Source organism: Anastrepha ludens, chromosome 2 (genome assembly GCF_028408465.1).
Source record: "Anastrepha ludens isolate Willacy chromosome 2, idAnaLude1.1, whole genome shotgun sequence".
Lineage (NCBI taxonomy): Eukaryota > Metazoa > Arthropoda > Insecta > Diptera > Tephritidae > Anastrepha > Anastrepha ludens.
In genome coordinates, this window is record NC_071498.1 from 109891284 (window position 1) to 109915756 (window position 24473).

At 35.1% G+C, this 24473-nt stretch overlaps 1 protein-coding gene across 4 annotated transcripts in view; it reads right to left on the reverse strand.

Annotated features, from left to right (window-relative positions):
* Nucleotides 1–24265, reverse strand: part of LOC128855071 (serine-rich adhesin for platelets) — a 50577-nt gene extending 26312 nt beyond the window's left edge. The window contains exon 1 of one of the 4 annotated variants that reach the window (XM_054089672.1): nucleotides 23383–24265. In XM_054089672.1, the coding sequence (XP_053945647.1) occupies nucleotides 23383–23442 (60 nt within the window). In that variant the 5' untranslated portion in view covers nucleotides 23443–24265. Of the gene's footprint in view, nucleotides 1–122; nucleotides 218–3914; nucleotides 5783–23382 lie in introns of those variants that run through there. The other 3 variants (XM_054089673.1, XM_054089674.1, XM_054089675.1) reach the window with 3 other exon arrangements.
* Nucleotides 24266–24473: the final 208 nt, after the last annotated feature.

Below are 24473 nucleotides of genomic sequence, written 5' to 3' on the forward strand. Positions count from 1 at the left end.
TGAGTAAATGGGTTTAAACAAATTTGAAGTGGCGAACACAATTAAACTACATTAGTTTTCTGAGAACTTCTGATAATGTCATGCTCCTTCTAATCTTACTTTGTATGGGTGTACATACTTACATAGTGTTTCTGCCGTTCAATGTCTCTCGAGAAAACGCTGCTCTTTTTCGAAGCAAAGCATAAAATTAGGTGTATTTTATAACTTCCATCAAAGCATTTTGGCTCAACACAGGGTTGTTTGCGCACAGGGTGTTGTGTTTAAAATACCTCGAAAAATTTAATTATTTTCAGCATTTTCAACAGACTTTTTGTACTGGTACAAAATTGCATGATCTTATGATCGCCATAATATTTCAAGGTAATTTTATGTGCCCAAAATTATGTATGAAAATTTGCAAAATTCTATAAGATGTAGACTAAGCACGACACCCCTTACATAAGGAAATACGAGTACATCTTGTTCTTGTTGTAGCTGCATAAACATTCCCCGTCCATGCACGGGGAATGCTGGTAAAGTGACAGTCCTTCGCCGGATATAAATTCAAGTCGTTACGGTGACATAGAACCTAATACCGTGTGAACGGAGTGCATATTGTAGTTAAAATTGCTTAGTCGGACACCAAACAGCAATTGCTTGATGGAACGTGTTTTTTGTTTTTGCTAATTATATACAAGAAATAATAAGAAAATATCTAAGCGGCCGAAAACTTTACATGTAGCAACAAGTTATTCTAAAATTACCAATTAAGATATTGACAATCGCGTATGTTCTGTAATTTCAGTGCAATTTACAAAATATTCTCGAATATTTGTAATGAAAGTAGAAAGTAGTAAATATTTCATATGCAAACTGCTTCACATCCAAATATTTAGTGCAAAATGTTTGCCTTTTTGTTTAGAAATCTTTGAAATACGCATATACATACGTAGGCTACATTCAAATTTATAGTTTCAGCTTTGTATACATCTAACAACTCCCAATTGTATTTTTGACGTTCAACTTATATTAGCTGAAATAATATTATCGGTTTGCGATACCCTGTATAAGTCTTTATTATATATTTATTTGTCTCATGATTATTGCACCCTTGGATTATCTGAAATCAAAAAACCAAAGAAATTTTGTTAATATATTAGATTATCTAGTAATTCATCGTTCGGCTAATCAAAATAGTGAATTTTCACAAAATGACAGCTTTTAAAAGAGATGATTTCGATTTTTACGTTAAAATTTGGCCGTCAATTGATTATAAAATGGAAAGTAAGTATCAGATTTACAAAAGGAACGATTAATTACTAGAAAATGTATCCTTAAAGATTGAGTTAAAACGGTTGACCGATCAAACAAGCCGTTTTCGAGATATCGTGTACACAGACTTGAAAAATGCCGTTTTGAAAAAAACACGTTTAAAGTTTCAATACCGGTTGACACATAGGAAAACAATTTTTTTTTTAACTTACATGGTGTCATCTATTCCAGGGCCATATAATAAACCCTCCATTCCTTCAGCAGCCTCCAGCAATTCAATTTGGTGCTGTCTTCGCTTGTTGTCCTCCTTTTGTACATATGCATGCACATTGGGCCCCAAAGACATTCCCATTGCATTCATATGGTACAAAAGTGAAATTAAGCCTTCATTAAAGATACAGGCGACAATATTTGCAGCCATTTCAACAATTTTTGAGCCACTGGGAATGCTTTTCGGCGTAATTTTCCAGATAATCTGGTTATAACTCTCGTTATTATTTTGTGTAAAACCGCCTACACATCGTTCCAATAGTGTCTTGCTGCTGAGGTCTTCGTAAATTGGATGCACAGCTTCAGCAATATCTGTGGATAATGGCTGGTAATCGTGCTCAAATTCGGCCAGTTTGTCTCCTGCTGCTGCTCGCTGCCAAGAACACCATGACTCCGGCCCAACCGGGTAACGGTAAAGCTTTTAAAATCCCCGAGTAAGTTTTCGAATCACCGTCGCCGATGTAATTTTTGTACACAACTCCGTATTTTTCTATCGAACACTTAAACATCTCGATTACTGCATCGACCTCCATTTTTCCCGAGGAACCGGAATGATTTGCACAGCAACTTTCTGTATGGCTTTCGTACCACTCATTATATTCTTCAGAACCCATTTTTTTCTCCATAATTCACACTGTTTGCAGTATGCACTTTTCACCACAATGTCAATAATTTTTCCACTATAGTAACCAATCAATGATGAGACGCCATATAAAGAGGTATATCCTCGTTTTTTCCACGTCCCATCACCAGATACACTGAATTCTGTAGCATCGGCTTCGCCTTGATTATCACACGTGAGCTGTTTCTCTTGTGCGCAAGCCTGCTGAAAAAGTTTTTGGGTGACTGTTTCTATGCATCCGTGCATATTATTTATAAGCAAGTCATAAGTATTTTGAGTTATAAAAGCTGGCATGTCCATCAAACCACACAACTTTTTAGCACCTTTTAATCCTAATCCAAGAACTCTCATTACAAACAAAAAACGTCTGTTTATTGCGTAAGAATGATTGGCAAACGAACACGAATTTACAGAACGCGGAGCACAGTCATCACACAGCAAAATAATTTCAAACCCAAGTCCTCTTTCGCCACTAGTTTCAAACTTTATGTCTTTATTACAAGTTTTGCACTTTACATACTCAGAAATTGCTGCAAACACTGTAATAAAGTTCAAAATTCTGTATTCTATCGAGGTGTCACGAGGCACGATATTTTCCTCCTGCATCTTGAATTTTTTCACAGACGCGCTAAAGCTGCTTTCGTCCGTCTCAGCTTTATTCGGATTAAAAACGTTTTTTCGTTTTTTATTTCTCGATTTGTGTGCATTTGTAACAGAACGTCGTTCTCTACTAACTTTCATATTAAATTATTATACTATAATTCTGAATTATCTTAGAAATCCGAACGCAATATTTCAGAAAATACGAAAATTAATGCACGACTTCACCTTGGCTGTATATACTGACGAAACGTCTAAAAACTGTTGAATTTTGCTCTCAGGTACAAGGAAAACACTTTTATGCTCTCACACAATTTATAAGAATATAATACACAGGTATATAAAAGGAGCAACGGTCGAGATAAGCAGACGCCGCTTGAGCCTCTGTCAACCTACCTTAAAACGTGCCGAGGCATCTCTACATATTTAGGCATAACTCTGAAAGTATTGCTTAGATCTACTTCAAATTTCGTACGTATACTTTTGAATATATGTACATTACAAAAATGCAATAAAAAAAATCGATTTTTTTGAAAGTCATAACTGCGTATAACCCCTTAAGAGGGTAGTATGGTTAATTCGGTGTAAAACAAGCATATTTTTCGAAATTTTTTTTGTTGACACAGTTGATTTATTCAAAATTTTAAAATTACTTCATTATAAAGTCATATTTAAAGAATATTGTGTGAAATTTTCATTGATTTTTATGAAGAAATGAGTTGGTGGCAGCGAATCTTCGCGGACGTCTCATAAAAAAGTTTTATTGCGGTGTCCCTCAGAACTCATTACTGGATCAACTAAAATCAAAAAATCAAATTGATTTCATCAGCTAATAAAGTTTCGCAGGTAACAACGTCGAATTTTTTTTTTTTTTTTTTTTTTAATTTTTTAAAGCGCTTTGAAGTCAAAACACCGATTTTTCATAAAAAAAACTTGAAAACTTTGTTGTTTTAAAATATGACAAAATTAAAAAAAAAAAAAAAAAACTCGACGTCATTACCTCGTGAATAAAGTAAAGAAACAAAAAAACCAAATTTGAAAAGAATCGGTGCAGTAGATATGAATCTACAGTGGACACCGACCGTAAAAAAGGCAAGTGTGAGAAAAACGCGTTTAAAGATTTGTGAAGATTTTTACACTCTAAGACGAACATTTTTTGTTGTTTACTTACATTGAATCATCGATGCCAGCTCCATAAAGCAAAGGGCTTTCACTCAGGATGTCTAGAGCATCCTTTTGTTCTTGTCGACGTTGAATTCTTGCTTCCTTGGTTACTTGTTCAGCTTCTAGCTCCGCTCGATTCTCTGCACCCATTCATGAGAACTTGTCCCTGTTTTGACTCCCATCTTTTGCAAAAATGCCAGCAAAGTAAAAGAGCCTTCATTAAAAGTACAGGCTGATACATTTGCAGCAATTTCAACAATACTTGAAGAGCCATTGACAATTTTCGGACAAATTTTCCAAATGAGTTGGTTGAGACTCTCATTGTTGTTTTGAGTAAAGCCTCCAACACATCGCTCCAGAAGTGCGTCCTTACTGAAGTCCTCATAAATAGGCTTCATGGCTTGTAATACATTATCTGGAAGTGCCTCGTAGCTATGTTTGAATGAATCCAGATTTTTTTCAGCTGCAGCTTTTTGCCATTCACACCATGAGTCTACGCCGCTCGGACATTTTTGATGCTGTGGATTTTTATCTGTCGAGCTGTAATGGTAATAAGTTGCCCATATGGCATCTCTCATTTTCTCCACAGAATCATGGTTTCGTCGAATTGCCAGACCATAATAGACAGTCAATTTGTCGATCATTTTGCCGGTAAGGTTACCTTTACCACCTAAACTTTTTCTTTTTATAATTTTTCCCGTTGTTGTTTTCTTTTCTTCGACATTATTTTTCACCAAATCTCGCAAACGTTTACCCATTCGTTTTTGAACGTGTCCTACACATTCTTTTTTATTGATTATAAAATCATCACCATAAGGCGGCGAATTTAGGACACCAGTGTAGGTTTTTGAGTCACCATCACCGATGTAATTGCGATATTTCACTCCATTATTCATTGAACGTTGAAACATAGTTTTTATTGCGTCAACTTCCATATTTCCAGCGGGTCCAGTATGGTTAGCATGGTATTTTCCTTCATTTACATGGGATTCATACCATTCTTCAAACTCTGCAGAATCTAATTTATTTTCCCAAGTTGTACAATTCTGACAGTAAGAACTTTTAACGAAAATGTCCAGGACTTTTCCGGTGTAATGCCCGATCAAGGAAGCCACGCCATATAATGAAGAGAACCCTCGTTTTTGCCAGGTTCCATCACCTGATACAGTTAACTCATCTGTATCCTCGATATTATTCGCTTCAGACGTTGCTTTCTTCTCTTCTTGTACAGCCGAAACAAGAAATTTACTAGTCACATCTGCTATAACGTAGGACATTTTTTTTACATATGAGCTGTACGTTGCTTTTGATAAAAATGAGCTTGCTAAATCCATAAGGCCACAAAACTTTTCACAGCCAGCTAATCCCAAACCTAACATTCGCATCACAAAACAAAACCGATAGTTTATTTCATAAGGACCTGATTGAATCCTTTCTGAAGACGGAATAAATCGAGGCTGTTTACATTTTTCACATGAAACTTTAATATTGAATCCAAGGCCTTCTTTTTTGCAGGATTGAAAATTAATTGTTCCATCACACTTCACACACTTCACTAAAGTTGAAATTGTCGAAAAAACCAGCATAAAATCGACGATACGATAATGTTTTTCGAAATCTTCTGCCACGTCCAGAGACGTGCTCATCTTAATTTTTTTCGCTGATGCGCTGTTTGCTATTATATCCTCCTTCTTTCGTTTATGGGGAGGTACTCGTTTTTTAGGTCTACATAATTTTGACTGGGTATTTTCCCGATCTTCTCGGCAAATTTTTAAAAAAATAAATGTAAAATTATAGTAAAAACTGAAACAAAAATTCACTGCACGTGTACAATTGCTCGGTAGAACGGACAATTTTCAACTAAATGTTCTTTTCAACATAGCATTCGAACACACAGGTACGCGAATTTGTACACGTAGGTCAAGGTGGATTTAATAAGGTGACAGCATTCACCCAGCTGAATTTTTCGCCGTAGGTATGGCTTACGTCAAAATGATATGCTTTGTTTGTATGTATTGGTATGTTTACATTTGCTTGCTGATTTTGACATGATGCTTGCACCAAACGCAACAACAAATACATGTAGGGTTTTACTTATATGTGTTTGCTGTCACCTGTGATAAATTCGCCTTGGTAACGATGATTTGACAAAAAGAACGGAGCAGCTACAAGAAAATTCATAAACAGGTCGCTTTTGTTTGCGCTGTTAGGTAGCTATTTTCGGCAGCGTGAAATCCGGTTGGAGAGGTAAATACTTAATCCTTTGTGTCTTTGTCAATTTTACTCTAATGCACTTCAAACTTTCACACAATAATCTTAAGATATTATAGAATAATTTAAAAAAAAAAAAAAAAAAAAAAAAAAAAAAAATGAAAAAAAAAAAAAAAAATACCATACTACCCCTTAAGCTAAATGTTTCAGCAACATGCTGTTGCAACATCCATTCCCCTCTGCGACATGAAATTTTTCGAACATACATATGCTCGCTCACTGTTCGCTCTTTGCTGCCTCTACATTTTCGCTGGTTATATGCTGCGCTCTCCTTCGTTATAGCTGTCGCCATTTGAATACCAGCTGCTAACAACACAATTGCAAAAAATTCTAACAGGCAACACAACAATATAGCAGCACAAGGAGAATGGCTAAGCTGAGAAAGGAAAGGCAGTCGCAATACACAATACACATACCTCCCAACAACAACAGCTAACACAATAATTGCCGAGTCGTCATTTCCAACGATTCGTAGGTATACAAGGCAAATTGATATGTTCGAGAGCGCATGTACATATCTGCCGGCACCGTGTGCCTCTTTATGTGTGTGCATGTGTACTAGCGCAACCAATGAAACTGGGTACAGTTGCCGACAAAACACATTCACACAGCAGACTCAACCACTACAATTTTCCAGACCGGTCGCGAACTCTTGGTTCTGAGCCTGCAGAGCGTAGCGAACGAAAATGGAGTTTCGCTCATACACAATGTTGCCATACGAGAATATTTTTAGTACCAATCTGCTGTGAAACCAAAATGCGTATACATAAGTGTTCTCATCAATATCGACACATTGAAATTTAATAATGTTTCAAAATTTTTAAATGAACGCAAATCAAAATTTATTTATGAAATTTTATAGATATTTACCCCATATAAATACATTTGTTGACAAACAATTCGGTGTATGTGCATACGTACATATGTGCTTAACCCTCCGTTGGGCACCCGGGTCGAGCCAGACTGGCTTTTTCGACTTTGGACGTGAATTTAACATACATATTTCTATTATATCTTAGGACTAAATTTACTTTTCTATCGATATATGTATGTATGGATATAACTTTTTAAAATGGTCCTCGTATAGGAGGAAAGAAGGCCGCACCCGAGTTCTCAAACGAAAGGTTTAAAAAAGGTGTCCAACGGAGGTTTAAAATAATTAATTTCATATTATTAGAACGACCGAGATTCTTGAAAGCGCTGTATCCGCTCTGAGGAGACAGCCTTTTCTCAATCTTACACAATAATGCTGATCATTCCTTCACTGATAACTGCCCAATCAATTTTCAAAGTAAAAGACGAAAATGGAACTGGTTGGAAATACGAGTATATCTGTAATGGCGTCAATGTTGCTAAAATGGATTTTCAATGGAACCCACAAGGTCTTTGTTTCCTACCTATGCTCGTACTAGGAACGATAATATGTGCAGAAAGATGTTCTTTTTATAGTAGTTTTTTAGTTCTTAAAAATGTCATCTAAAACTGTATATTATCAGCTCGACTGAAGCTGCAAAACTGCCAATTGTCGTTGACGCCGAATCAAATCGATATCTAACTTCTAGAATTTCTATTTAATCTAATTTTGTCTGCGACAATTTGCAAAGGAGGTGCTATCACTGAAGTAGGAAATATGACATTTTACAAAACTTTTTATGAATCTCGCGCTATTTAATCAAAAATGATAAATTGACTATATCACTTAAATTTAAAAATGCTCGTTAACTCCAGATATATAAAATAATATTATTTCGTTTTTTTTAAATAAACAATTTTGCTTGAAACAAGATATCTTAATTTGAAAGAAGAATGGTGTTATATGGCATGTGATAACAATTTCCCGCCCGATCATATTTAATTTCTTCTTATCCAAACACAAATGCTAGCCACACAATTTTTAAATAAATAAAAACACAAAACTTTTAAATAATTAGTTTTTTGTTTATCACTGCCGCTTTCAAATATTTATGAAGCTTGCTTTTTACGGCGACATTTGTAGACAAGAAAAATTTGGCTGTCGCTGCAACGTGAAATGCCTTGGTCAATGAGTTTACACTGAAGACGCTACCAAGACGAGTTTTCAGAATTATCACATAAAATTAAAGATAAAAGTAATTTTTTAGGCAGCACCGGTATAGAATTGTAGCAGAATCCCCCAAAAATGCATGCAGGTGCAAAAAAAAATTATATAAAATTTCCAATTTCAATATTTTATTATGAAATTTCCAACTTCAATATTTTATTATGAAATTTCCAATTTTGGCCCAACTGGACCGATACGGCAGCCTTGTTCACATACCGGGCAAGATTCTCAATGCCGACTGCCATGGTTTTGTTTGCTGCCTTTGTCGGTTGCAGACGTTATTTTTCCAGCTGCCTTTGAGCGTTTAGCTTCTTTTTCTTGTTATTGCTATGAACAAAGTCATACCAAGTTGTGTTTGCTGCTTGTCCCATAGGTTGGCCGACGATGTAATGTGATTTTACATTGTATGTACATATGTATGTATGTAGATACATATATATTACATACAAGTGAATTCTGTGCGAAATGTAGGAATTTTAAGGGAAGCTCTTTTTCTACTCTCGTTTGCCGCTTTTTTAGGTATCCTGTTATCGGTCACATTGAAATCCTTTTTGCGTTATAATCAAAATACATATGTACATATGTATACATATATACACATACATATATAGATGCATTTTTCTTTCATTGCAGATGCTCATACAAATTGCCAAGCACTACTATTCCTAATGCACATTTTTTGGCGGGCAGGGCAAAGGATATGGGAGCAAAATTATAATCTCTTATCATACATATGTATGTATGTATGTACATATCTACATACATATGTATGTATGTATGTACATATCTACATACATATGTATTATACAAAAATACATACATTATAAATACATACACATAGTAGAAAAAGTCTGCGTTCACCTATGCAAATATTCTTTGCATTAGAAAAAGTTCAAAACAATAAATATTTCAGAAATTTTTTTTAATGAGTTTTATTAAGTTCACTTAAACGTAACTATCACACATGCATATTTCGCTACCAATAACAAAATCAAATTTAAAATGAGATCACATAAAATTAAAAAGGCCATTCAAACTAAACGGAAAAAGTTTGCGTTCACTTCAATAATAATAAAATAAAAGTCTTAAGATCATAGAAATGTTTTAAAATTAATAGCTAGTTGGATATCCCCGGCTTTTTATGACTTCTAGGAGGCGTCTTTTCATTGATCCAACTAGGTTGGCTGTTATTTCTGGACTTATGGGTACCCATTCCTCTTTAACACATTGTGTGCGGGACACGTAAAAATACGTTTTTCGCAAACTGTGGGTAGAGCGCGGGTTACGTAGTTATACGTTTTTATAGATGGGTGGTAGAATAAGGGGAATAAAGATATACGGGTTATTAATTATTTGTTGGTTAAAATTTTCTTTTTTTCGAGTAAACGACCGCATCTTCACAGTATACAGAAAGTAGCTTTATTTATTATAATAACGATAGAGAATACATTCTAAGATAAGAAAATAAAAGTTAAAAAAAGAAATAAGAGCCTTTTTAAATTTATACTAATTTTTAATAACAATAAAATTCGCGCACATTTTTCAATAAATTACCCGCTCCAGCCGTAATGCACTGGCACAAAACGCCCGACCACAATGTGTTAAGCGCGTTCTTAAGCATTTCCTTGCTAGTTATTGTACGCTCTCGTATTTTTTTTTTCTAGAACGTCCCATAAGTGCTCAATGGGGTTAAGGTCAGGTGATTGTGGGGGTGTGCGAAGTTGTTTTGGAACATTATACAACAACCACAACCTAACAATCTCTGCTGTGTCCCAGTTTGATTGCACTTTCTCACAAATTCGTTTTTAAAATATCGAGATAATCATGTCTGTTCATTATCGACTCAAAAAACTGCATATTTCCAACGCCCGAACTAGCCATACACCCCCATATCATGGCACCTCCTCCCCCATGCTTTACCGTAGGTACCAGATTTTGCTTTCCAAGTGCCGTTCCGTTTTTCCTCCAAATAATTTTACGACTTTTTATCCCGAAAATGCAAAATTTGCCCTCATCTGAAAAAATCACACTATTCCAAAACTCAGGTGGCTTGTTTACGTATTCCTTGGCGAAAGCCATCCGCTTAAGTCGATTTACTCGCGATATGAAGGGTTTTTTTCGGGCCACTCTGCCGTGAAATCCGATTCTTTTTCGAATTTTTCTTACTGTATCTGGATGTACTTTCTTTTGGTATTTTACTTCTATGTCTTTTGAAATTCGGCTTGCTGTTAGTCGTGGATTAGAATTCACAAGAATAGTTATGTTGCGTTCTTCTCTTTCCGCCAGTTTTTTTGGACGCCCAGAACGAGGCTTAGACTCCAAACAATTCGTTTGCTTGAAGTTGTTTATCACTCTTTGGACCGAGGAGTATTGCCTCCCAGCAATTTTCGCGATTTCCCGATAGCTCATACTATTTTGCCACAAGCTTACAATGATTTTCCTTTCACCAATATCTATTTCTTTTCGCCTTTGGTCCATAGTAACAAAAAATGTATTTCTAATATCAATTTTTCCCTCTTTAGATTTGTTCTTAACCGCGTCAACTACATGAATGATTTAAAATTTAATTTAACGTAATTGCCATGCAAATAATCGTCACTATTCGAAATGAACGCACACTTTTTCTGCTTAGCCTATTTAAGTAACTGTACTACAATCCCGTTATCTGAACACGACGCAGCTCAAACTCCAAAAAATTTTGTTCATAACCTCTATGAATAATTTTCTTTGAAATAAGTGAAAAGAAATAACTGAGAGTTTTAAGATAAACACGTTAAATTATTTTAATACTTTATAACAGTGGGTGAACGCAGACTTTTTCTACCATGTGTAGGTACATATGAATCCAACAAGTATGAGTGTGGTTGTAAACTAGAAATAACACTACGACCTTCCAGAATGCCATACAAAAAGCTTTGTCTGGAAGTTAGGTCGATTACTCCACTCCCACTTCTTTCAGGGTCGTTGGACGGCGAGTATGGTAGGTGATGAGTATATGGAAGAATGTGCGTATGAATGTGCCATGTACAAAAATCGATAGCATTCATCACTACAAAAGATATCCAATTGATAAGTTGCATATTTCAACAGGACTCCATAATTACTAGGAGCATACGGGTGAGCTTTCGGGAATGTCAACACACGCATATGTACATACTTCTAATATACATATTTATGTGTATATACACATTTATTGGCGCAAAGTATGACGATTCCTTATCAGTGCGTTTATTCATAGAGGTCCTCTACTGGAAGCGCGGTATAATTTTATTTCGAAGCTAAAATTCTAACTTTTATAATTTTCTGCTGTTTTTGGATAACGTTAACTAAAATTACCTCGGCCTTTATTATTTTATTATGAATTTAAACTCCTGTTTTATTTTATTAGTTTTTTGGTTTCTGCGAAGAAATGTCAAATGTAACCATCCGCCTCATTCGCCAGATCTTCCAACATACGACTTGTATAGCGGGATTCATTGCACGATGGTGCAATAGAAAGAAATGCAAGAATGCTATAATCAAATATTCAAGGGCAAAGTTACAATAAAAGAATAACAACAGGGTCGCATTCGTCATGTTTCAGTTCATAGCAACTGAAAAAATGCGGTTTTACTTTTGGATTTTTTGCAGAAATGTATTGCAATAAAATATTTTCACTTGTTTTGTCATTGCACGGATCGTAAAACTTTGGAATTCTTGCTAAGCGTACAAAAATTTTGCAATACTGAGAGAATCCTGCTCTATACACACATACATATGTATGCCTTAAGGTGAAATCTGCACTAAAGTAAGGAAGATTTTGGTTGTTGTTTTAGCAGCCTAAACATTTCCCATACATATACAGGGAATGCTGCTGGAGGGATAGTCCATGGCATAAATCCGGGACTTTCCGGTTACGTAGAACCGATTATCAAGGGAACGTAAAATAGACAGTCCTACGCGTCTGAAGAAGTTCTTACAGAACACTTCCAGCACAACGGAAAATTGACATGAAGAATTGTAGGACTAAAAGAGTAATCTAGGTATACATATTCTTCAATATTTAAAGGAGTATATTCTTAATAAATAAATTAATCAAAATTAATGTACGGCGTCAGTAATATCAAGCAGCCATATCTCGAATAACATTTCAACATCATCCACACAGTAGGGTGTGGGAATACAACTTTCTGGCTCTCAAAACCTTTCTGTCCAGAATAATTGGAGATTCGCAGTTCGACCTTCGGGCCTTCTGTGCCCTTTACTCATCACAATACCTCAACCCAACTCAATTCCCTCGATAAACCTAAGATGTACAGTGGCTCACAGCTTATTTCGTGTGCTCGTTTATCAAAATAAAAAAGTTTAATATTTTTGTATAAACTTTATTTAGAAAAAAAACTGAAACGTACATTCAAAGATAAATTATTTCTTGTTACAAACATACATAAATAAACTTAAATTATTTCTTCTTAAGTAATATATTTACAGCAAAATCAAAATTATAAGTAAATCCACGTCACACCTTATTTCGTGTGCTTAACCAAACTAGAAAAAACATGATTTTTTTTTTTTAATTTATTAAGTTTTTACTAATCTAATATTTTGTAGGGTAGCCTTTTTGTTTTAATACAGCTTTTAACCGGGATTGCATGGAGCTAACAAGTTTTCCAGTGTATTCAGGAGATATTTTCTCCCACTCCACTTGCAATGCTGTTTTTAGATCTTGTTTGTTGCTTATGTTATGTTTTCTAATTTTTTGATCCAGAATATTCCATAAATTCTCAATTACATTGAGATCAGGTGATTGTGCTGGCGTTTTTACCACATGAGGGCAATTCCATATAAGCCACCGTTGCACTAATTCCGACTTATGCTTCGGATCATTGTCCTGATAGAACCTGAACCTGTCCCGAATGCCTAATTTTTCAGCACTTTGTAGTAAATTATTTTTTAATAAATTCAAATAAACTGTTTTATCCATAATTTCGTCGATAAAAACCAAGTTTCCGACACCAGTTGTTGACATGCAGCCCCAAACCATTACATGGCCCCCACCGTGTTTTACTGTACCACGCAGATTCTTCGGGTGCAGCTCCGCGTTGGGCTTACGCCAAACGAAATACTTTCCATCGGAACCAAAGAGGTTGAATTTGCTTTCGTCGGCGAAAATAACGCCATTCCAAAATGTTTGGCCTTTATTAACATGGTTTTCGGCAAACTCCACCCTTAATCTCCTGTTACGCTCATTAACAAACGGTTTGTTTCGAGCTGTACGACCATGGAAATCAGCTTTGCGCAGAATTCTTCTTATTGTTTCAGGATTACATGACTTACCAAGTACTTTTTCAACCTCTTTTGTCAAAGCTGGCGCACTAATTCGTGGGTCTTTTTTAATTTTTCTTAATATCCACCTTTCTTCAGCTTCTGTAAAAATTTTGTTTGGAGCTTGGCGGCCTTTGTCAACCACTCTTTTTTCACGAGAAAAGCGTTGAATAATGTACTGCACTGTGGAAGTACTTAAATTTACAATTTCAGCCATTTTTTTCTGCGACTTTCCATTTTTGTAATGCGTAAACACTAATTCGCGCCTTTCAATCGACGTACGACGACCCATCACGGTATTTTTAAATTAAGCTGGACAACCGACTACTTTCAATGTGTAAACTAAATAAGGATATAATCTAATATACTATGCAAAACAAATTTCCTATAATTGCTAACCGGTTTACTGGCGCCGATAACGGTAAAAGTGAACACACGAAATAAGCTGTGACGTCAATTTACCTAGTATTCTGTTTTTGTTGTAAATATTCTACTGAAGCAGAAAAAATTTGAATGCATTTATACATGTTTGTAATTAGAAATAATTTATCTTTGATTGTGCATTCAAATTTTTTTTAAAGTAAATCAAATAAAAATAATTTTACAATTCTTTAGTTTAACATACAGCCACACGAAATAAGCTGTGAGCCACTGTAGCTGGGTTGGACTAATAGCTTTATTCTAAAGTATCAGACTGAAATGTCTACTACTTCTTTGCCGTGACACATACCATTAAGAAAAAGCTTAGAAGCGAAGTGTTAAGGCTACGAGACTTAGAATAAAACTAAAAGGAGGTTCGCACTTCGATCTTAAAGCCTTTGCTGGCAAAAAAGAAATCAATTCACTCAGTAAACCTAAAATGGAGTTGAGTTGGGCTAATTTTTACTAAACTTTGCACGGGTTCGGTCCAGACCGAATAATTTAAATATTTATATTTCTTACCGTAGAATTTCGTTGCGACAGATTCAGCCCGAAAAAATGTGGTCTAGGCGAGAAAACCAACACTTTTTTCCGAAAAGCCGCTTAATAAATATCAATTAATAAATGTATAGAAAAGAGGGTGGATAGGGAAAGCTTGAAGATTGAATGTCGTAATGGTTAAAGCTAGATCTGCGTCGTAGTGGTTCCTTTATGAATTAAATTACTCTTAATCAATGTTTCTTTTGTGTTTTAAGCTCTTCAGAGTGCTCTTTAGGTTTATCATTTCACTTTTTGTATGGCTTTAAGTGCTTTTTTCTTAAGTTTAGATGTTTACAAAAAAAATATTGCCGATATGAAAACGATTTACCAAAGGGGTGTTTCAATTTTGGCCAATACTGTGGATATGTGCTTCAATTCTCGAAGGACGGAAGGGTTCAAAGTTGATTGGATGAGTTCTCAACGTTCAAGCCATTCGAGTGTAACTGCAGGCATTAAAGAAATGGATAGAATTTTCACGCATAGTAAAACAAATAAAAGACAAAAGTGAACTATTTTCTTGTGTAAGTAGTAGATCCAGGTAGAAATATGTTACCATTTACTTGCAAGGGTGATTTAAACTCAAATGGAGTTGGCAGCTGTCAGCAAAGAAAGAAAACTGCATTTAATTATACTACTGGAAATGTGAAGATAAAAGCAAAATGCAATTTTACACAATTTTGTGATCATAAAGAAAAATAACTCTAAGAAAAAGAAATTACCAGTAGCAGGACCTTCAAATATGTGAGACATAATGAATTGGAAAATTTGTAGTTGTAATACATATGTACATGTAACAAAACAGAAGAGAATGCAGAAAATAAGGTTTATGCAATTGCTGTCTGATATCAAACAAAAAAAAATTCTGTACATTTGAAGCAATTTCGATTTAAGGGTGATATTCATTTGCGCGGCCTACATACATACATATGTGCATAAGTAAGTATATAGAGTATAGTTAGGGATATAATATCACCAACGCTTTATTTTACTGTAATTATTCTAAAGGTATGATATAATGCAGAAGCTTAGTTCATAGTAATTTATTCATATCCTTTTATCTTCTATATGGGCAAAATTTTCATAACCCAACAGAGATGGGTGGAAACAGACCAAATTTTTATAACGCACAGTGATTTGAAATTATTTAAAAATTATCTTCGTAGTTAAGATGGTGAAGATAAATGGAATAATTTCAATTTCCAAAGGACACAACAGCTACCAACAGTACCACTAATAGAATCCATTGAACAGTTCCCCCTATCATTTTTTTATCTCCTGTTCAGTATTGGAATATATGTGCAAGTAAAAAATAGGGGTTGTTTCGATAATAATATCATCCGCCAACGATGGCTGTCTTTAAACCAGTTCTGACAATGCTTTGTGGAATGGTTATTTGCAATTGGCATGCATTCACATATTCATATGCTCATACAGTGGTGGTCACGATTTTAGCACACTATAATGCAGTAACATTCATTTTGCGTTTATTGCTTATATTCAAATAATCTAGCGGCAATATTTATCCCTGGCGGGTCTTTGTAGAAAGGAGAAAGAGAGGCCTTATAATCAGAACCTTGTTTTTTTCTCCTTACTTATTAAAACTGGTTTAAATACAAGCATCCTATAATAATGAAGGACACGAATTTAGCACACATATGGATATTTCTAATTTATTTTCAAAGAACAACACATTAGTGAAAGAAAAACTTAATATTTAGTTGGATATCCACCACTCTTGAGAACAGCATCGCATCGGCGTGGTAGACTTTCCACTAGGGCAGCACATCTCGTCTGGGGTATTCCATACCAAGCAGTCTTAATCTCCGACCACAAATCGTTCAAATTCCTCGGTTTCACGGCTCGAATATGCTTCTCGACATCATTCCATAAATTCTCAATCGGATTGAGATCCGGTGATTGAGCTGGCCACTTCAAAACACAAATTTTGTGATCCTCCAAGCAACTCTTCACCAATCGTGAAGTGTGCTTAGGATCATTGTCATGCATGAAACGCCATATTTAGGGCATATTTTCCTCCGCATAAGGAATCATGACATCAGTTAGTATGTTTTTGTAAACATATTTATCCATACGCGAATCTATTTTGTGTATGGGTCCAACACCTCGCCAGGAAAATGATGCCCAAACCATGACGCTTCCACCACCATGCTTCACCGTTTTTAATGTGTAGCGAGGATCATGTTCCTTATTTTGCGGTCTCCAAACATATTGTTTCCCTTCAGATCCGAGACGACAGAGCTTCGATTCATCGCTCCATAAAATATTTTTCCAGAAATTTATTGGTTTATGGATATGTTCCCTTGCAAAGTTCAGCCTGGCCTTGACACCAAAGGTTTGTGTTGAGCTATGCACCCACGCAACCCGTTTTCATTTAAACGCCTTCTAATGGTTTTGGAAGAAACATTTATTCCATATTCCGATAAAACTTGCGATTTTATGGCATTAGAACTCTTAAAAGGGTCTGTTCGCGAGGCTTTGCATATTAGTACATCCTCCCTAGCTGTTGTCTTTCGGCGTCGTGGGCGTTGTTTTACCTTCTTAAATGTCTTATGGCGCTTAATATGAGCAAGAGCATTATAAATCATTTTGCGTGAACACCTTAGAAGTCGGGATATCTCAGACACAGAGCTCCCAGAAGAATTCATACGTTGAATTACTTCCCGCTGCGCTTCGGAGCACCAAGAACATTTCGCCATGTCTAACATATTTTTTTTTCACATTAATTACAATCAACATAATAGCTAAAATATAAAAACTTACCATAAAGTAAAAAAACTCAGAAAAAATTTAGTGGGAGGAATTATTTATTGATATGTGCTAACTTCGTGTCCAGCTCAAACAAGCAGCTCTTGCACTCAACTGAATTTTAAGAAAAAAATTGCAAAATAAATGCTACGGATTATAACGGTTCTTGTTATTTTAATTGTAAACAACACCCAGAGAAAAATATTCGTAGTGAATTGTCGAAAAGCAAAGAGGAAAGTGGGACAGTGTCAAGGTTGTGTACAGTGTGCCAAAATCGTGACCACCACTGTACATATGTACATAATTATGTATGTAATATATGTATATACATATAATTTAAAATTAACGTCAAAGGCTCAAGACAATATCATCCGTTCAGAGGAATTGATATAATATTTAATTGATACAGGTTCAAAATAAATGCACAAGAACTAATGAAGCTGCGTTTAACTTTATACATTTTAGTACCGTTGTAATCAACATTAGTTCTGTCCCACCTCATTTTTGGTTCCTTTGCGTATACCATTATAAACAAGGCAAAAGTAGTTTTTAATGATTAAAACTATGTTTTGAAATAAACACCATTTAAACTGTTATATGTACAAGGTGGCGTAAAATTAATCACCTATTTTGTTTTTTTAGTAAATACAAAAAAAAAAATGTTTAGGGGACCCGGTGGTCTAGAAATGTCAAAAAATCAATTTTTTGTTTTTTCTATATTTCGAAAGTTTAGTATCTTAAGAATATACCGTAAATTTTTCATGCGGAAATTCCCAATATATCTTCTACAGCCCATTAACTAAGAAAAGAGCTGTCTGCGCGCTTCTGTACCTCAAACGACTTTTTTCGCCGTTTTTTAAAATATTAAATTAAATTTTTTTTCATTTTTGTATGTAAAAGAAGTTAAATAAAAAGCTTAAAAAATTTAAATATCGTTTTACATTTTTTATTGTAAAAAAAAAAATGCTTGAAACTATCCTGAATTTGCGAGCTTGCGACCACCGGGACGCCTTAAGTTGGAAATGGAAATCTTTATTTTGAACTTTTCGCGTTCTATTGTCTGTCTGTGTACTGGAATTGTCTATAAATATGAAATATGTTTGACCCGATAGGGAGAATAATTTTGTACCACCTTGTATATTGGTAACTTCAAATCCGTTTTCTGATTAGAATTAGTTGCACGTGATCTTAAAATATAAAAAAACAAAAAAAACTTATTCTTACAATTAAAAATTTATTTTTACATATACTTCGCAATAAAAGATATTTTGCTGTTGTGGACAACAACAAAAAACAAAAAACATGTATGAGAGCAACACGAGGATTTTTTATTCCCGATATCGCTTCGACAAAGCAACAGTTTCAAACAGTAACAGTAAAAGATTATTTTAGAGCAAAGCAGTTTGGAAGTTTGTCAGGTTTTTCCAAAAACACACCATCCTGTTTGTATTAAGGTGGGCGCCGTAGCCGAATGGGTTGGTGTGTGACTAGCATTCTGAAAACAGAGAGAACGTAGTTTCGAATCTCGGTGAAAGACCAAAAGGAAGAAAAATTTTTTTCTAATAGCAGTCACCCCTCGGCAGGCAATGGCAAACCTCCGAATGTATTTCTCCTCATAAAAATTATCTGCCGTTCGGAGTCGTCTTGAAACTGTAGGCCCCTCCATATGATGAACAACATCAAGACGCACGCCACAAATAGGAGGAGGAGCTCGGCCAAACACCCAAATAGGGTGTACGCGCCAATTATATATATATATGTATATATATAATTTTTAAAAGAAAAAATAACACACTTTATTTCGGCTACTGAAATGTTTTACGAGCATTTTACACATTCTAGTTAAAATATCATCCCATATCATGTTGAAATCAATTTTAATAAGTTCAAAGATTTTTTTTACAAAAAATATTTTGTATTGTTTTTTTTCTTCCTTTTTTGTTAAAGATATCCGTTTACAATTTCATCCCTAAACCTCCGAAGGGCAGGATATACATAATCAACAGAATTCGTATTTTCGAAAGACTGTAAGAGGCTGTAATAGCCTCTGACGCCGTTATAACAAGCTTTTCCATTCAATTAACCCTCCGTTGGACACCTCTTTTAAAAGCAACGGAGAGTTAATAATGTTTTGTCAATCTACTCAGTACCCAAAAATTTACGCGTTCACGCTACAGAGCACTCAATGAAAGAAATTTGGTGTGCACTCGATCGACGAGTTCAGTTAAGCTGGGATTCATAAAATCAGCTTCCCTTTAAATATGCCGCGGTATTTTGCTATCGCCTATAGTAAAAACATCCTCTACTACCATGCCCGCTATACTTATATTATAAAAATAAAAATATATAAAATAATAAATTTCAGATTTTACCTAAGATCTAAAATTTTATTTTATCTTACTCCTATGATTGCATATATGCTTCTCAAGCATTATTTTATTGAAGGAAATGCCCGCTTTCTTTGAGAGCTCGATTCAAACGAATTTGCTGCAGTTTCAGATGGTTTAAGGAGTTCATAATAGATGACACACTTGTGTACGCTGCATTAAGGAGCGGAGGTTTGTTGTCAATCTTCGGAGACGAAAACAAAATCGTACAAATTTATGGCTGAGTCACTTGGACGATCAAAAAATTTTGTTGTAAATGCCCTTAAGCCCGAAAAGTCCTCAGAACGACGTGACTCTTGGTACGAGCGATCATTTTGACAACGTAGTATCAGAGAGCACTGTACGGCGTCGATTACACAACATGAACCTACCAGACAGAACAGCTTGTAAAAATCCTCTGTTGAAACAAGCGAGTTTAAGGAAGAGGGAAAGTATTGCCCAAGACCAAAGTCACGGTGTTGGACCAGAGAGTATGCAAAAAAAGCAAAGTACAGCGATGAAACAAAACTAAATTTATTTGGAAATGTCTTGATGTTGTTCAACAAATGGATTTGTTAAATGTCTATGAAATAAAAACCACACACAATTGAATATCTGTTATTATTAATTTAAAAAACTCGCATTTTCCGTATGAACGTGGGGGTACCTATTTTAATGACCATATGTGTAAGTGCATTGAAAAAGTATTCTATTAAATTATAATTTTAATAATATTAAAATAGAAAAATAAAAATATGCATACATTTACAGACATACATATACCAATGTATACAAGCGTACGTATGTACCTGTAAGCTCGTACATGCATACCTACATATGTACATATATTTACAATATAATAAAGCTATAGTAGACTATACAAATTGGCAAAAATTTAAATGTCATAAACCCTACCCGTCAATGGATGAGTTGAGAGGTATGACGGCAGGGGTACATTGTACATTCATACAAATATAAAATCAAAATGCTCGGCTCACATGAGAAACAAAGTAGCATTAGGCAAATAAAAAAAAAGTAAAATTCAAAGCACAGCAAAAATATAATAAAACAGAAAGTAACGAAGAGGGGCTGAGACATGAGCTCCAAGCAAAAATTTTCAAGTTTCCCACAATAGAAAACTTGGCTGGTATTCTTTTAGAACAAAAGCAACATGAATTTTTCTACTGTGCTCAACTTGAAGAGCAAACTTTTAGAAACGAATGCGGAGAGAATCACATCACTCCATTTAATATGCTCGCAATTTTTTTGTTTTTTATAAGTTAACAGTTGAGACATGCAGATAATTCAGCACATGAAGCTACATTAGCAGCAAAGAAATCTGCCACCCTCCGCCCAACACACACTCACTCGCTCAAAAGGAAGGGAGCTCTCATACGAGCACCATAATACCATTTACAGGGAACTGTTAATGTAGAAACAAAACAAAAAATGTTACCACATACAACTAGCAAATGTTTATTTAGTCTTCGCTCACTCTCATTGAGAGTAATACCAGGCATAACTGGGGAGCATATATAAAATGAATTTGCCGTATGAGTTCCATTCTACGTTTGGAATACATTTACGTATGTATGTTATTGTTATATTGGTCGATTTCCCTTTGTTTCTACAGTGCGCCAACATTCTGCAAGTGTATATTTGGCGCGATATCCATCGATGTTAGATAAAGATTTATGTATATATGTATGCCCATACATTTGAAAAGCTACTAAAGATAGAATGTAGATATATGTGTGTATATATAACTGGTTGATATCTCGACTATTCAACGTTGCATTATAACAGAAAAGATCGAAAAATCCACCACACGGTTTTATATTTAATTATGCCGCTTATTTATGGTCATCAAACATTTTTTTAGATAAGTGTACAGAAATTGCAAGCATTTCGTTTATGCTGTGTAAAAAAAAAATTCATAGCGAAATCATTTAATAGTAACAATCATGAGATGAAAGTATAACTTTACTTTTACTTAGAGAGGCAAAGGAAATTAAAAAATTTCAAGCCGTTATTCTCGAAATTTTGATTTTTATGATTACGACACGTTTCATAAATTCACTGCAACTTTTCTTTTAGAAAAAATCATTCGCTCCAATAAATAAAGTGAACGCAGTATCCTTATTTATACTCATTCTTGATATACCAAAAAGTAGAAATTTCATTTTGCATATTTGTCTAAAATTAAAATTTTTTTATTTTTTTCACAAATCAATCATCAAATCAGAATAAACCGTCTAAACATAGGTACATACAAAGGTGGTCACTCAGCTGATCATAATGTTCTATTAATTCCAAATCAGACAGAATCAAATATTCTGTATATATACATATGTATGTATGTACATCTAAGTAGGATTCATATTTTCCGGAGAATTCTAAGGAGAAAGTGAACAGGAAAAGTTATTCTGAACGTTTGGAGTTAATAAATAAACTGCCCTAATCACTTAAAATCGATGTATTTTTGCAAAAGAGTAAGTGTTCAAACACAGTTATGAGAGGCAATTGGTTAAGTTTCTTGGCTTTAACATGAATCGGCATGTTGGTACAATGTTGTTGTTAATACAAAGAGTTAACTTGCAGACTCTCTGAGCTGCATAAAGATCTCCGGGCATGGAGAGATGTACTAAAAAAAAGACAATAAAAGCGTTCAGTGGAAAGAGAAACCGACCCAAAGCTTTGTAAGATGTAAATGACATTCACACAAAAAACCGGCCGGCAGCAACGCAAAGACACGGACAGAACAACAAAACGAAACTAAATAAAAACAAAATAAAAGTTTGCAAAAACAAAATCGACGCAACGATTCAGCATCGACTGCGATAGTCAACAATAGCAGAGGCCCCACATGTGGTGGTAGTGCTTGACCATAACTATTATATGTATGTACTAAAATGAAAAAGGAGGAGGCACAGATGGAACGATAAACAATCGATATTTGTGCACGAACAGCGGCAGCGACGACTTTAGCATAGCAGCTGAGTAGAGCAACGAACGTGAACGATAGCGAACAAATGTGAATGGCTAGATAATAGAAACAAAAAGTCGACAGCAATAGTAAAAGGCAAATAAACAGAACAATGAGAGAGATAATAAATAGCAAGGGGGGTGTGAAATAAGCCAAAATGTTAGAAAAATGAGAAAAATATACACATACATACACAATAAAAAATTCAATGTTTTGCAAATCTTTTAATATTTTGCGTTATATACTATGAATATGCACACATGTTGTTAAATAAAACGGCACGCACTGAAAGAGAAATATACCTCGAGGATGGAACAGCACTTGTGCACAGAATGCTTGACTTGTTTTAGAGCAGACAAATAAATTTTAATCCCATCTAAAATGGAGCAGAAAAAAGCGCGAAATAAAATTGAGTTCAAACATACATATGTACGTGTGTATACATGTACACACATAACAAGGCCTTCGTTTTTGATGTTTTACTACATTTCACTTACATTTTCAAGTCAGCTCCAAACAGTAGCGGTTTTTATTATTGTTACTGTAACAGCGTAAACATACTTCATAAACGTTTGGGTAATGTCGCCAAAGCGACAGTCCTTGACCAGGAATAAATCCGGTCATTCCGATAAAGTAAAACCGAATGTGGAGGGAATTGGTTTTATGAAAAGCTTTGAAAAGTCATAAATGCAATTTGCCATTTCTAAAAAGAAAATTAATGCACTTTAAAGGAAATACTTACCGCGTATTTATTGAGGATTGAATCGTGGTAACCACTTGAATAATCTTCCAGCTCGAACATTTTTGAAATTCTATCAGTCACCACAGCTAACGAAATTACTATTTCCAAATTATGATAGCCACTATAGTTGTAATTTACTTTGTTCAATTCCTTGCATTCATTCGTCACGTGAAGTTGTGATGTGCCGTATTAACGTACATTTAACGGAACCGCTTACAAGATGGGAAGACCGGTGGCGCAAGCGTTGAACAAAACACCACAGTCTCACAATCCAAACGATTGTTGGTTTACTTCCTTGCTGCATTTGCTTATTGACATTACTTCTATACACATTTTGCACATTGTTTTACGTTTAGGTTAGTCTAATTGGATTTCTTTACTAATAACCTACTGTATCTATTCTTCACTGTCTTCCTTTTGTTATTTTGATTTTTGATTAAATTACTTCGCTTCATATACCTGGTCTTCCCGTTCTAATAAGCAAAGCAAAAAAGTTATTTTTTTTTTACATTCGAGTTGCCACTTTTTCGCAATATGCACTGACTAATATACTCGTTTCAATATTGCCGCTTCAAACCGCCCCAAAATAGTCGCGAAACACATATACACAAGCACATATGCATGTGTATGCACGAGCTCTTGGCCAGACATACACTGCTTTTAAAAAAATAAGCGGGCTCGTAATTCTTCCGTTTCTTTTCCTTCTTCACGCATTCGTCTCACTACTTTTTGTTCCAAATTCGCAGCCGGCCGGTCAAGCAGTCGTCAGGTATACAAAATTCAATTGCATTGAAAAATTCCAAATGTAACGAACAACTGCAGAAAAGCGCGCACTTCTTCGCTGAGCGCAGACATTCAACTGAGAGCATCATTGAGAAGAAATTTCCTATTAACCGACAGCGCAGTGAGCAGAGCAGACAACAGCGACGGCGGCGCAACTTAACTTCGAAAGAGAGGTGAGAGCATTTAAATATTCCACTGAGTTGTAGCCTTTTCAAATTAACGTTCGCCTTGCGATGGTCAGTGCCCGCTTTGTTCATACATTCGTAAGGTTACCACATCTATGGAGTATTGATTAGCTTCAAGTTGGC